At 53.9% G+C, this 14,216-nt stretch overlaps 1 protein-coding gene across 2 annotated transcripts; it reads left to right on the forward strand.

The window, feature by feature from the left end:
• Nucleotides 1–2,341: 2,341 nt before the first annotated feature.
• Prrt4 (proline rich transmembrane protein 4) lies at nucleotides 2,342–13,611 on the forward strand. 2 transcript variants are annotated; one of them, XM_006979378.3, is made up of 5 exons: nucleotides 2,342–2,472; nucleotides 4,135–4,857; nucleotides 4,963–5,067; nucleotides 5,414–5,539; nucleotides 11,286–13,611. In XM_006979378.3, exons 2-5 carry the CDS (start codon nucleotides 4,206–4,208, stop codon nucleotides 13,112–13,114), a joined length of 2,712 nt encoding a protein of 903 aa, XP_006979440.2. In that variant the 5' UTR covers nucleotides 2,342–2,472; nucleotides 4,135–4,205; the 3' UTR covers nucleotides 13,115–13,611. The 2 variants fall into 2 exon arrangements, with proteins under 2 accessions (XP_006979440.2, XP_015853536.2); XM_015998050.3 differs by lacking the exon at nucleotides 2,342–2,472 and adding an exon at nucleotides 2,554–2,920.
• The last annotated feature ends 605 nt before the right edge of the window (nucleotides 13,612–14,216 follow it).

Here is a 14,216-nt window from a genome sequence, read left to right on the forward strand (position 1 = left end):
GAGACAGCTTTTTGCTCAGGGCGGCTAAGTCAGTCAAGGCATGACTGTCTGCCATCCTGCCTTAAGAGTTCTGTGGCTTTTGTCTCCTTTCTTGCTCTCTCCATCCCTGCAGAGTTACCACTTGACTTTAAAGTCTTCTTATTGAAGTTTTAATAGGGCTCTGGGAGGAAGTGAAATTAGAGCTATGAATTCAGTCACCATCGTAACCAAGAGCCCTAACTTCCCTTTTTAATATCTTTGTAAAAATATAATTCTTGGGACTAACCCTACTTGGTCACGGAGGATTGCAATTTTAATGTTCTTGGATATGTTTATTTCTGTCTTTTCACTTAGAAATTGTTAAGTGAACATGATTAGCAAGAAATGAGGCTTTCTATGAGGGAAATTTAAAGAAATGTCTCCAGTGGGACAACTTTTATTAAGCATATAAAAACATAGAGACAGAATCCTAGTATGCTGCCTCTAGTGGACTGGGGGACTGACTTCCCTTAGGGACACCTAGGGCATGTCTTTCATAGTGTTTTGTTTGGGGACTCAGAATAAATCCCAGACTCCATCATTGACTGACTGTGAGAGCATGTTTGGAGGCCTGCTTTGATCTTACATCAGTTGGTGGGGTAAGTTCTGTGATCAGAAATGAGCCTCAGATGCTTTTCTGAAATGCAGCACATTGCCCCCCCCCCACCCCGGCCAAATTACTATGCTAGCTCTCCGCTTCCTGGGCCAGGACTAGATACTTCTTGTCTGTCTTTATTGAGACTGGTTCTCCCATGTAACATGGGCTGGCCTCAAAATCCATATGTCCCCAACCAAGGCTAGCCTTGAACTCGGATCCTCTTGCCTTTACCTCCTAAAGGGAAGGGTGACAGGCTTTTATCATCATACCCAGCAGGATGGGAAATTGGTGGTTTTGTCTATCTGTCTGTCTGGTTGGTTGGCTGGTTCGTTTTTTTTGTTTGTTTGTTTGTTTTGTTTTTTGAGAAATTCTCAATCTGTAGACCTGGCTGCTCTCAAACTTTGAATCTTTCTGCCTCCCAAGTGATGGAATTACAGGCATTTGCTATCAAGTCTGTCTGTCTCTCTCTCACACACATTGTGTGTGTGTGTGTGTGTGTGTGTGTGTGTGTGTGTGTGTGTGTGTTGATTTGTCTGATTTGGTCTTGAACTTGGGGTCCTTCTTTTACCCTCTTAAGAAGCTAAGATTACTTAATGTCCATGCAAGTTCTTGCTGCCTAAATGGTTCCTTAGACACCTCGCCCAGCCTAAAGCAGAGTAAGTGGCAAATGGAAGGGAGGTTTAGGGGTCACACTCAGGACTGCAGCCCCACAATATTTTTTCCTCTGCTACTTGTCATTCCTGATAAGGGAAGAGACTTAGTGTCCTCTGTGGTGCCTGGCACACAGTAGGACTGATGTCTGCAGTTCTGGCAGAAGCTTTGGATAGTACATATAGTACAGACTGGCCTTGAACTTCCTATGTAGCAGAGGCTATCCTTGAACTCTAATCTTCTGCCTCTACCTCCTAAAGGCTAGGCTCACAGGCATGTGCTCAGCTATTAAATACAGCATTCTGGAAGAAGGAAAACATGAGGGGATTTAAAGACTCCAGACAAATGAACAAGCCCCAATCCTTCAGTCAGTCAGTGAGCGCTACAGCCTTTAGACAGTGCAGCAGCCTTAGTGACTGCTCGGTGCTCTTGGTCCCCATGCTGAGCTAGCCTCTGCCGGCGTCTCCTGAATTCCTGTGTGGCTAGGTGCTCTTTCTTTGATTTTCCATTCTCCATTCATGTCTTACCGGAGACAAGTTGTGATCCAACTCGCACAGCAGCCTGTCTCACTATTCTTTCCCACAGACGTTTCTGAAGCTGAGTATTTTGGAGAGATTTTAGCAAAAAGAGATGTTATGAATGGGAACTGACATTTGGCAGTTGGTCTGCGAAGCGTAGGAGGCCCTCCTCAGTGGTTGTATTATGTTTGCAAACCACCAGGTGGTGGAGAAGGCAAGTACAGAGCTGAGCAATCTTGAGCAGTTTGGTAAGTTCTGGGGACTTACTTTATCTGTCTCTAAAATGGGAATGTAGTGTTGTGACGCAGTGTCTTTTACCCATCGTAAAGGCTTAACGGAGTGGATTTGATTGCCTGGGATGCTATCTATGCAAGGCTACCGTTGCATGTGTGCATGCACACGTGTGCATGTGTGTATGTCTGCGCGTGTGCATGTGGTGTGTATGTGAGTGCGCGCACGCGAGCGCGCCCAGTGCCCTCGCCAGAGGGTGTTTCCCGGGAATGGCGTGCTTGTGGGTGTGTGCGCTGGGCGGCCCTCGGAGCGTGTGGTTGCCAGCGCCAGACTGAAAACGAGGCGCCCGCTCTCGCGCCGCTGATTGGCAGCGCTGGGTGAATGAGTGCGCGTGGGGCCCGGGCAGCAAGGTGGCGGTGGCTCAGCGCTGCCGTGCGCGCCCGCCTGCCGACCGGGGTAGGGGCCGACCGCGGGCAGCGGGCGGCGGGAGAGCTGGGAGGAGGGAGAGGAGGGCGGGCGCGGGAGGCGGCGGGGAGAGCTGTGCAAGCCCGGCTGCCGCGGGGCCCCGGCGCGGGTGCTGGGCCGGGGAGCCGGGCTCACAGCCAGGAGGCGGCGCCGTGGGGAGGAGCGGAGTGCGGAGCGCGAGCGGAGCCCGGCCGTCCACCGCCTGCTGAGAGCGCTGCGGTCGTAGACCCGGCCGGGGGCAGACCCGGAGCTTCGGGTCGCCTAAGCTGTGATCGCCCTGCCAGCCGAGCAGAGTGGGGGCTCTGAGTTGAGCCCCGGCACTGGGCGTAGCGGAGATCAGGCTAGACTTGCAAAGCCTTGCCCAGCTGGGGCCCGCTGAGACAGGGCTCCCCTTCTCCCGGCAGTTGACCCCGGGGACCCGCCGGAGCGAGAGGAGCAGGTCCGTCAGTCCAGACTGGGGGAGCGGGAATGTGGTGTGCGCACGCGCGTGTGCATGTGTGCCTGCAAGGGGTGGGTGTGTAAGGGGCGTGGGGATGATGGAGATGATGGTGTGTGGTGTGTGTCTGTACAGTGTGTTGGGGTTGTTTGTGCTTCTGAGCTTCTGACAGCAGAGAGAGAGAGAGAGAGAGAGAGAGAGAGAGAGAGAGAGAGAGAGAGAGAGAGAGAGAGAGAGAGAGAGAGAGACCACGTAGGAGGGAGAGGGGCTCAGCAGGGTGGAGTGTGTGTGTGTGTGTGTGTGTGTGCAGGAGTGTGTGAAGGGTGCGTGGGTGAGTGTGTCACGGGTGTTAGGTGCGGCTGTGTGTGTGATGTAAGGGTACTGGGTGCACGTGTGTCCCTGGTTCACCCTCCCTTCCCCCCACCAGATGTGTTCTGGGGAGGGGGCGATAACCTTCTGCAGCTGCCCCTTGCCCAGCTTGCCTGCCTGACCTCCCCTCCCGGGAAGCCAGAAAGCGTCAACTGGTCCCTCCCTCAACCGCTCTTAGGGTCAGGGGGAGGGTAGCAGCAGGCCAAGCCCCCAGAAAGAGGGGAAAGGCTCCACAGAGCCGGGCCAGGCCAGCGACCCTGCTTCTCCGGCATAGCCTGGGTAGCCCTCCAGCTCAGATCACTCAGGCTTGTGTCTCTACCCTTCCGGAGGGCCTTGGGCTCCAGTGGTTTCTCTCTCTGGGACTGGAAGTGGGGGATTCAACCCGGAGGGTTTGCTTTTCTGCTGCTGTATTATTGGAACAGTGCTTGACACACAGTGGAACTCTGTGGATGTTTGAGCGAGGGAGGAAGCTGGGCAGGGGCGTGTGTGTGTGTGTGTGTGTGTGTGTGTGTGTGTGTGTGTGTGTGTGTGTGTGTAATCTGCATCTGGGAGGCCAAGTCGATTCTCTAGTTAAGGATGAGGCTACTGCTTGTAGTCAGACCTCAGTCCCCCTTGTGGGAAGGTTAGGTTGTGTGGGGGGTGGGGGTGCAGCGAAGAGATTTGGCCTGGAGTCTGCAGGTAGTGGAAGGGGCGGGCAAGAAGAGTTGTGCCTCTCTCGGGCAGAATATTTTGCCTCTTGCTCTTGCTCCTGCTTCTCTGTGATTAGAGCTTCTGCCTCGGGCCTCCGATGTTGGGAAAGGGACGAGGGTGGTAGAGGCCCAAACTCACAGGACTTCCCCTCCCTCTAGGACCCTTGAGCTCACAAGGTGCTGAAGAAGGGAGCCTCCTGCCCACGCAGGCTGCTGAGCCCGGAGGGGCCATGGCGGGCCTCGGCTGCCTGGAGCTGGGGCTGTTCTGCTGGGTACTGCTCGCTGTTCCTGTGGGTCCCCAGCCAGCTTCCTCTGCCCCAGGTGCCCCTCTTACCACTCTGACCCCAGCACCTCAGAGTGAGGCCTCCATGCTGTCTCTCAACCTGGGACTAAACTTCAAATTCCATCTTCGGGGACCTGCTGCTGTCTGGGGGAGCCCGGTCACAGAGACCCATCCTCTCTCTCCTGGGCTAGGCCAGGAGTCTGAGGAGGAAGTGGAAGGTGATCTGAGGACTGATCCCCTTTGGGAACTACTGGTGGGTTCCCCAGGGAATTACCTCTCGGAGTGGGGCTCTGCTGAGGGCAGCTCTACACCCTGGGCCTCCTCCCTGCCTCCCGAGTCCACACACCCCCTCTCTGGGCCCACCAAGCAGCCCACCGCTCGCTCTCAGCCTAGGATGGGCACTGTGACCTGGGCTACTGCTCTGACAGCTACAGCACCTCCAACCAGTGCCCCCAGGCCTCATCAGAGCGAGCTTGAGCTGAAGTTTGGTGTGGCTTTGAGAGCAGGTGCGGCCCCGACACTCGGGCATCGGTCCCTGCCGCTGCTGCCCAGCCTGCGGGCCAGCCTGGCAGAGATTGCCGGGCGCCTGGGACCCTTTGGTAAGTAGCCACCCCGTTTGGGTTGAATCCCTACTGGGCATCAGTTGATAAATCTCCCTGTCCACTAGTAGACAGGAAGCAGCTTCAGCCAGGCTTGTTTTGCAGGGTTCTTTGGCACTACCCTGTCTCCACTCCGGAACTTCTCAGGCCCGAGTTCATCAGGCACCATAGCACATCCAAGCTCTGCCTCTGAAGTGTCAGATCCTCCAGGTGAGAACTGTGTTACTGTTATGAATTGTAATGTACATACCTGTGTTTTCCAACGGTCTTAGGTGACCCCGGTGAAAGGGTCGATCAAATCCCAAAGGGGTCGAGACCCACAGGTTGAGAACCACTGCTATAGGCCAAGGGCCAGTGCTCCTTGGGGAAGCAATCTGTTTGCTATATTGACTCTGATGTGGTGCCTGTGGTTTAATTCATGGTGTACATGTGGCTACAGTTGGGGGAGTGGCTTCCTCGGGACAAGCTCTGGGGAAGGATAGAATTTTCTTCAAACCTTCCCAAGGCACTGCCAGTGGGTAGGATGACATTTGGGGCCTATATGCTCCTGTTATAGGGCTCTTCGGTACCACTCGGTCCCCACCCCCACCTCTCCTGGAAAGAGAGTTCTCAAGGTCAAGCCTGTTGGACTCAGTGGCTTCCCCAAGCCCTGCCTCAATCAAGACAACACCAGCGCAACATGGTAAGCATACAAGTCATTTGAAACAGGCACACTACATGTCACACACCCAGCAGCATCCTGGGACCTTTCTACATCATTGTCCTCATAACCATACCACCTGTCACTTCACCCATCACTATGGAGAAAGTATACATTAATGATCTAATGAGCATTGGCTGGGAAGGTGCCATGTGGTGTTAGGTAAGGGTTCTCTGAGATGTTTGCTGCCATAGACAGAGTAGGACAGAAAGAGATAAGCCAGAGCCAACTAGCGCAAGAGCTACTTCATGATTTCTACAACATTTCCACTCACCCCGTCCTCCACACTGGGTGCCTGGCCTTCCTTCCTGCCATCACTCCACCCAGCCTTGGGGTTTTCTCCTCTGCCATTTGATCTGCCATGACATGATGTCAGACCTGGCCAAGGTTGAGCCCTTCACAGAAAAAACATTAAAGAGGGGACCATGAACAGACAGATGGCACCTGTGTTCAGGGAGCCTTTCAGAACATGCACCTAGACAGGTGGATGGTGCAGGGGAAACATTTGACCTCTTTGCATTGAAGTCTTCTCCCTTATCTAGGGTCTGGTAATGGTAGAAACCCTAATGTCTCCAGATTGTGTGAACCCTTGCTAGATACCAAGTAAAAACTCATTAACCAGTAGCTTCTTAACCTTGTTTCTTGCTTGCACTGTACCCCAAATACACATTCAGACTCAGCCTTTCAGACACCGTGGCCTTGGCCCCACCTGGTGATGGGATGACAGGGTTCCCAGGGGGTACAGGTGCCCAAAGAGAGGCTTTGCTAGATGAGGCCATGGGCACCATGGGGAGAGACTCCCAGCCCAGCTTTGCTCTGCTAAAGACTTCCTATGCTTGTGAAGCATCTAAGCCCCCCTCTACTATGCTCAGCGGTGGCTACCCTGGCTTCTTCCAGCCCCCAGCCTGACAATGCTCTCTATTTTATGGCTTTCTTCAGCTATCATCGTAGTGGTCCCTCTGTGGTGTATAAGGAGTGGCCACTGCCCTATCCAGTTGTGTGCAGCAGCGGCAGGATCTGCTGTGGGTGGGGGGCAGTTGTGTGCCTCAGGGGATAGATGCTGGCTGGCATTCTGTCAGCCTGGGTGACAGTGCTGGCCAGGCAGGTTTAATGAGTCTGGACAGTATCAGAGGCAGCCCAGCCTCACAACCCCCCTCTCTCCACTCCCGCCTCCCTGGTGGCTGCAGGAACCCAGACTCTTCTTGCTGCTTCTCTTACATAAATCTGGAAGCCTGGGTCAATCCTTACTGGGCGGGGGGGGGGGGGGGGGGGGGTTATAACAAATACATTTTTTTTTTCATTTTTTTGTTTTGTTTTAAGATAGGGTCTTATGTAGCCCAGGCTGGCCTCAAACTGGCTTTGTAGCTGAGGCTTGCTTTGAACTCCTGATCCTCCTGCCCCTGCCTCACAAGTGCTGCTATTGTGTGTGTCCTACCATACCGAGTATCCTAGGATCTTTCTAACTGGTGTCATTTACATTGTGCCACACATAGGTCTGCTGTGCACTGGGTTCCCTTTTCTTGGATCATAGCTTGTGTCCAACCCATTTACACACTGACAATTTATAACGGCTTCTACCATATCCAAGGATTTCAGGCCCATTGATAAGTCCTCACTGCTGTTCCTGACCATACTAGCAGGCCTGGACTATGAACGCCCAATACCTGGCTCATCTAGTTGTTAAATATTTCCAACGTCACTGTTACAGAGTATCAGTCTCCACAGTGCTGGAGTTGGGGGTAGGGAGAAGGATGCAGCCAAACCATTAAATGGGTTGCAGCTTCCAGTATCCAGAGTGGATTCTTCAGCCCTTTGATCTTGGTGGCTGGTGGATAATCAGACCTGGCTTTTCCTGGACCTAGATTATCCTTTCCCATCCCCCTCCTCAGCCAGCCCTGCCTCACCAATTACTCATGTTGACATCCCATCTTTCTTTTCTTTCACCCCTGAGGTCAAGGGGACACAAGGATAGGGTGGAACCTCCCTGAAGGGGTGGCCTGCTCAGGATCCATCTCCTGGGAATATAGGGAGTATAGGACCACTGTCTCCTAGGGAAAACTGAAGGCAGTTTGTTTCTGAGGAAGCTACACATGAAAGGATGAGAGATGAGGTCAAGTGGACCCTTCACAGGCAGAAGCTTTATTAAGTCTGTTCATCTGCAGTCTCCTATTTGCCTCCATCCATGCTTGGCTCCGTGGGACTCTCTGGCTGGGCAAACGGTGGTCCTCAGTTTGGTCCTCATGGTTCCAAACTGCGAAGTCTGTGTTTGGTACTGGAGGTGTCTCTTGTGCTCTGCCCATTTTCTGTGCTGGACTTTTATAAATGTTGAAATTTGCTCTATCGGCCATCGTGCTTGGGGACAGAGTTGAGAAACGAGGTTCTGTATGGCCCATAAGTGAGAAGTGGATGTGGTCTCTGGGAGCACTTGTCTGTATGGTAAGCAGAGGAGAGGCTGAGAAATGACAGGCTGGGGCAGACTATGGGATCCTGGCCAGGAAAAGGCCAAATGAAACCAAGGTAATCCAGTAACTTAGTAGCAGTAGGTTAGACCAGGCCATCAAAGGGGGCCAGAAAATGAGGAGAGGGGTGTATTAGTTTGATGTGCTGACATAAGGCTGATGCCTCCTCTGACCAGCAGGCTACCTGTTTCTAACTGAATGGGTGTTGGTGAGAGTTTAGGTCCTCAACCTAGTGTCCTTCAAACAACTCAAACTGAGATAGTAGGTTGATATTCACTCACTGGACCCCTTGTCTTCCTAAACAAGTTTAGGATGTGTGAGGGCTTTCCACACAGATCATAGCCTTAGGTTGTCAAACCAAGAACTAGTAATCTATGGAGCTGGAGACACAAGCCAGCAGTTAAAAGCACATACTGCTCTTGTAAAGGACCCAGGTGGGTTCCTTTAGTTCCATCCATCACTCTAGCCTCAGGGGATGCAATACTCTCTTCCAGCTTTTGTGGGCACCTGTACTCATCTGTCAATACCCACCCCCAACACATATAATTACAAATAAAATAGATTTCTAAAAAAGAACTGATTCGAGGCCAGAACTGATCGCACACAAACATAAACTGATGGTCGATCAGAGGTGAACATTAACTAGTTATGATACTGTCCAGAATTATATATTGAATGATCCTTTTCCATACTAGGCACATACACATCTCATTTATCTTCCACGACTGTTCTGTGTAATGGTCTTACCCAGTTCAGATTTGAGGAATGGGCTGGAATGGAAACCAGAGTGCATGCTGCCACTTGTAGCTGGCAGGGCAGGGAGCTGTGTGCTTAATTTTCTGGTGGCTACCTCCATGACTTTCCTAGTTGTCCAATACTTCTTCCCTTCTCTCTATTGAGCTGCCCGGGACTTCACTCTTTGTACTTCTGTTAGGGTTTTGCAGTTCCTAGCATGAGGGAGAACTGCCTAGGGTGGGCGTTCCTGGGTTTTCCTCCATCATCCAGCTGGGGCATGGCTGGGGGATGAGCACACAGCTGGGTAAGAGTGTAACCACCAGAAACCCCTTACTCTTCAGCACACACCTGTCTCCTGTCCCTCCATCCCCACCTGGCTGTCTCTAGCCTTCACTACCACCTTTTCTCCCTCTGTTCTTGCCTGCCGCTGCCCGCTGAGCCTTCAAGGTGCAGGAAGACATCAACTTCTATCACCTCCCATTCTATTTACCATGGGAGGATCTCTGAGTCTAACTTTTTTGAGCTCCTCGTGCTCCAGGAGAGCAGAACCAAGGGTCTCAATCCTTCCCACTCTTCACTGACTTCCCTTCTCCTAAGGGATGTGGGAGATGTTGGGAGCATAGGATGAGGCTAGAGCCTGAGTTAGCAGACCCCAGCAGACGTGAGGGGCTCACTTTTTTAGATAGCATGTTACCCCACTATGATCTCCCTGATTGTTCCTTTGAGGGAGCTCAAGGGCACCCTCTGAGACCCAGGGGAGCCCATCCTAATACTATTTTGTATAAAATGGGAGTAGTGTAAAGAGACACCTATAGCAACAGTCATACTAGAGGGTGGAGATGTGGTAGAGCATGGGGGGGGTGTCAAGTGAGAGAGTATTTAGTGTGAGCCAGGCCTAGAAGCTTACACTGTAGCCATAGCACGCACCTAGGTAGCTGAGGCACAATGATTGTTTTGAGTTAAGAGGGCAGCCTGGTCTACAAAGTGAGACCCTATCTCATAAACATAACAAAACAAACAATTGAAAAGCCCTAGACTAACAGCTTTGTGGATGAATCAGGATGGGGGTTACTGCCATTCATTGGCTAAGCATTGGGGTGTAGCCTGTAGGAAGGACACTTAATAAGAAAGCATGTTCTTAGAATGCTAGGGCAGGGGAATCTTATCTCTTTCCCTGCTCTTCATGAGCATGTGTGTGTTCGCATGCATGTGTTCGCGCAAGCTCTGTGACTAGGAACAAGAGTGTTGCAAAGGGACAGGTGAAGGACTATTCTAGTCCTAGACATGGCTAGGAGTCAGGGGTTGTGGGTTGTTTTTCACTCTTTTGGCTCTTTGCCTCTTTGTTCTTTGCTCTTTGGGGCGCCCACCACCCAGCTCTCAAATAAATACACATGGAGGTTTATTCTTCCTTATAAATTCCTGGCCTTAGCTTGGCTTGTAGCTAGCCAGCTTTTCTTAAATTATCCCATCTACCTTTCGTCTCTGGGCTTTTTCCTTTTGTTACTTCTGCATATCTTACTTTCCCTCTTACTCCATGGCTTGCTGTGTGGCTGTGTGGCTGTGTGGCTGGCCCCTGACATCTTCCTCTTCTTGCTTCTCCCTTGATCTCCTCCAAGATTTTTCCTTCTATTTATTCACTCTGTCCACCAGCCCCGCCTATCCTTTCTCCTGCCTCGCTGTTGGCCATTCAGCTTTTTATTAGACCAATCAGCTGTTTTAGACAGGCACAGTAACATAGCTTCACAGAGTTAAACAAAATGCAACGTAAAAAATGCAACACATCCTTGCATCATTAAACAAATATTCCATAGCATAAATAAATGTAACACATCTTAAAATAATATTCCACAACAGTCAGGTGTGTGTGTGTTTGTGTTTGTGTGCATGTGCTGTGTGTGTGTGTGTGTGTGTGTAGAAACATTGGTACTGTGGGATGGTTTATTGTGGGAAAGGGATGCAGATTGGTGCTCAGATCTGGGTCCTAGTACTATGACTATTTGTGACCTTGTGAAAGTCCTTTTGACGAACCTCAGTTTCTTCTTCTGGTAAATAAGAGGCTTCGTTTATTCAGTGAAAACTACCCAGTGCCTCACACATGCCACAAACCATTTAAGCACGGAGAACATATGTGTGCAAAGGAAACGAAAAAATTGTTCTCATAAAACTTCTTCTCTGGTGTGGGGATTGGTCTGGAGGGGACAGCCACACAGTTCCTTCCAGTTGCAAAGTTCAGTAACTTCTTAAGAAAACCCCTCCCCCAACCCAGTAAAATCAAAGAGCGATGGGGGTGGGGTGAGGAGGTGGGGTGGTGAACAGTGGATAGATGGGAGCAGAGTGATCGCTGAAAGCTTCAGCCTGGAGGGTGGGGTTCTGGGAAGAGAAGGGAAGAGATGAAAAACAGGCTCCTTAAAGATGCACTCAGATTTCTAGCTGAAGGCTGTCAGTGTGTGTGTGTGGCGGGTGTGGGGGGGTGGGGAAGGGTGGCGGCGGGGGCAGGCTGCTAACCGCTTCAGCCAAATGTTTTCTGTCCACAGACCCCACTGTCTCCACTTTTGGTCCATATGAACCCTTTCCTGCCAGTTTCGGGAACCCTTCAGTACAGCCTGAATGTGACCCAGATTCGTGTAGTAAGCCAGAGTTGCCCGACGACTTGGGGCAGCCTCCTGCCTCCCCGCTGCCTCTCTTCTTCTTGACCCTGGAGGCCGACTGGGCAGAGGCCAAGGCTCGTTGGGGCCTGGCTTGGGAAGCCCATGTCTATGGGGCAGGAGCGCTCTTTGGCCTGGTGGCCCTGCTGGCTCTGTTGGCTCTGGCCCTCTTGCCCTGGCGTTGCCCTCCGGGCGCCCCCTGCCTGGCGTTACTGGATCTGCTGCTGCTCTTGGCGGGGACCACTCGGGCCTTCCCGCTCTTCTACGACGCCTACGGGCACCGCGACCGGCTGCCCACCCTCGCCTGGCTTCTGCTGCAGGACCTTCCGCAGCCCTGCCTAGCCGCAGGCTTGGGGCTGGCTTGCCTGCTGCTGGCCCGGCCGCGCACGCCGCGGTGCCCCGCCAGCTTGGCTGCGCTGCTGCTGCTGCTGGGGCTGGGGTTGGCGGCCGCGGCCACCCTGGGAAGCGCGGTGCACCGCCCGCTGCGGCCGCTGCGGCTCGCCTCCCGCGGGCTGCACGCCCTCCTCGCTGCCTTCCTGTCGGCGCTCCTTCTGGCGCTCTCTTGTTGGGGTGGCCGGCGGCGGCGAGCCGGAGCACCCCTGGGAGGGTCTGGCTTCAAGGGCTCTACGCCTGTCCCGCAAGTGCGCAGCCCCTTCGCCCCGCGGGAGTCCTGGAGGCGCGCGGCGCGCACAGCCCCGGTGGCCGGTACCTTTGGGCTGCTGAGCGGAGCCCTGCAGGGCTACGAGGTGCTTCACGCCCTGGGCTACGGCGCCCAAGCCGGCTTGGAGGGGCCCTGGCCCTGGTGGGCCTTCCAGCTAGGGCTGCGTCTGGGCGAGGTGGGTGTCGCGCTCCCCTTGGCGCTGCTGGGTCTCTACCCGGCGCTCTGCAGCCCTCGTGTGCCAAGGCGCTGCTGGGCCAAGCTCTTCCGATTGTCGCCGGGACACGCTGCCCCGCTGCTGCCAGGAGGCTGGGTCCCTGGAACCCGGGACAAGGAGCCCCTGGGTAGCGCGATCTCGCGTGGGGATGCGGAGCTGCTGCAGCTGTGCGCCCTAGCGGGCCCAGGTCCCGACCTCCTACTCCAGGGTGGCGGCTGCCGGGGCTTCGAAGGTGCCGGGGCCAACCCAACGCGGTCACCAGCTTCCTCCCCTAGCAGCGATTGCACGGTGGACTTCCGCCCGCCTTCACCCATCAACTTGCGGCGCAGCATCGAGGAGGCCCTCTGTAGCGAGGCGCTGCTGGCTCCTGGCCTCTTTCAGGGCACTGCTTTTGGGGAAGCCCTTCCTGGGCTCGGCCTCTACCGCACCATCTCACTGGGGAACAAGACAGGAGCAGGATCCAGTGAGAGGTCGGAGAAGGTCCCTGGATCTCCAGCGCCTGCTGAGCTCCCTTCTCCTGGGGCCTGGCCCGCAGGCAGCAGCGCCTCATCTGGCTCTCTGTGCGGACTCTCACGCGACAGCTCGTCCATGCTTCTGTGTTCCAGCCCCGACAGGCCCCCGCGCTGTCCCCTAGTCTGCGTCCTCAGTCCCCCGCGGCCCTCAGGGAGCAGCCCCAACCTCCCAGCCTCAGGATCCTACCAGGCCCTATCCCCACCCTCCCGCGACTCCCCTGAACATTCTTCGGAGCTGCAGGCTGAGGAGGCATTGCTGCAAGAGCAATTCCTAGATGCCTGCCGACAGATTGACGAGCTGAGCGTGGGCAGCGACACCATAGACCTGTGAAGAGGCGGCTGTCTCACAGCCAAACCGCTTGCCCCTTTTCTGGCTTCTAACCTGCCCAAGACCTGCACACTGTAATCATTCCCAATTCTGCCTGGTCCAGATACCTCTTTTTGATTTCTCCTCATCCAGGGGCCCCTGGGTGGGTGGGTCAGCAACCAGGCTCTGTGGATTGGGAATCAGTGCCAACTTCTCTGGAGCCGTGGGTGCCGATGCCCCCAGCTGCAGTTCTAGGCTGGCAGGGTCTCACTTTCCTTGGCTTTCACCAGCAATAAGGCTCCAAGGTGCTCCACTCCTGACCACCCCCACCCTTACCCTGGTGCTGAGTGAGACAGCTCTCTTCAGAAGACCTAGGGCCCTGTCTGGGCTCCGTACCCACTTCCGCCATCTCCTTCACCAAACCATTCCCTGAAGATGGACCTGTGGCCTATCCAAGAGACTTTACAGCAGCTGGTTGGGAAATGGGCGTTTTCAGACTCAATGTACCAATAAAATATTTTCAGAGGAGAATGTTCCGACCTTCTTGGAAAAGCTAAAGGGGGCTACAACTTGAGCAGTCCCACCAGAGGCGGAAATGGAGTGGGTCTGCTTCAGACTCCCGAGGACCTTCACACAAAAGTGAGGATTCTTGTGGTGAGTGAGTCTTGAGGGCCACCCCTGGAAGCGGCCCATCTGACTGCCTGGCAAATGTCTTTTCCTAGAGGGGACACAGTCCAGAGAGGTGGGGGCAGGACACTTTAGCCCTTGGTGAAATGCCTTTGTTCCTCAGAGCCTGGCATCAGGTCTCAGGAGACAGCTTCCTGGGAGCTAGTTAATAATAAAGATCTTGACTGAAAGATGGACACACATGTTAAAGGGCCTGATCGCCTCAGGTTGGGCTATCCAACGACCTGCCTGCCGAGTTCCCATGGGAATTTACAGAGAAGAAACTGCCTTTTCTCATCCACGGGCCTCTTTGAGCTGGGCTCACAAGGACCCCAGCCCCCTTTTCCACAGGGCTCCTCGAAATGGTGAAAGTCTGTCTCCACTGCCCACCTCTTGCCACAGGCACAGCTTAGCTGTCAAAGTGGAGTTCATGATGCAGATATCCATGAGCACATCCAGC

This window comes from Peromyscus maniculatus, chromosome 3 (genome assembly GCF_049852395.1).
Source record: "Peromyscus maniculatus bairdii isolate BWxNUB_F1_BW_parent chromosome 3, HU_Pman_BW_mat_3.1, whole genome shotgun sequence".
In the NCBI taxonomy this organism is placed as follows: Eukaryota; Metazoa; Chordata; class Mammalia; order Rodentia; family Cricetidae; genus Peromyscus; species Peromyscus maniculatus.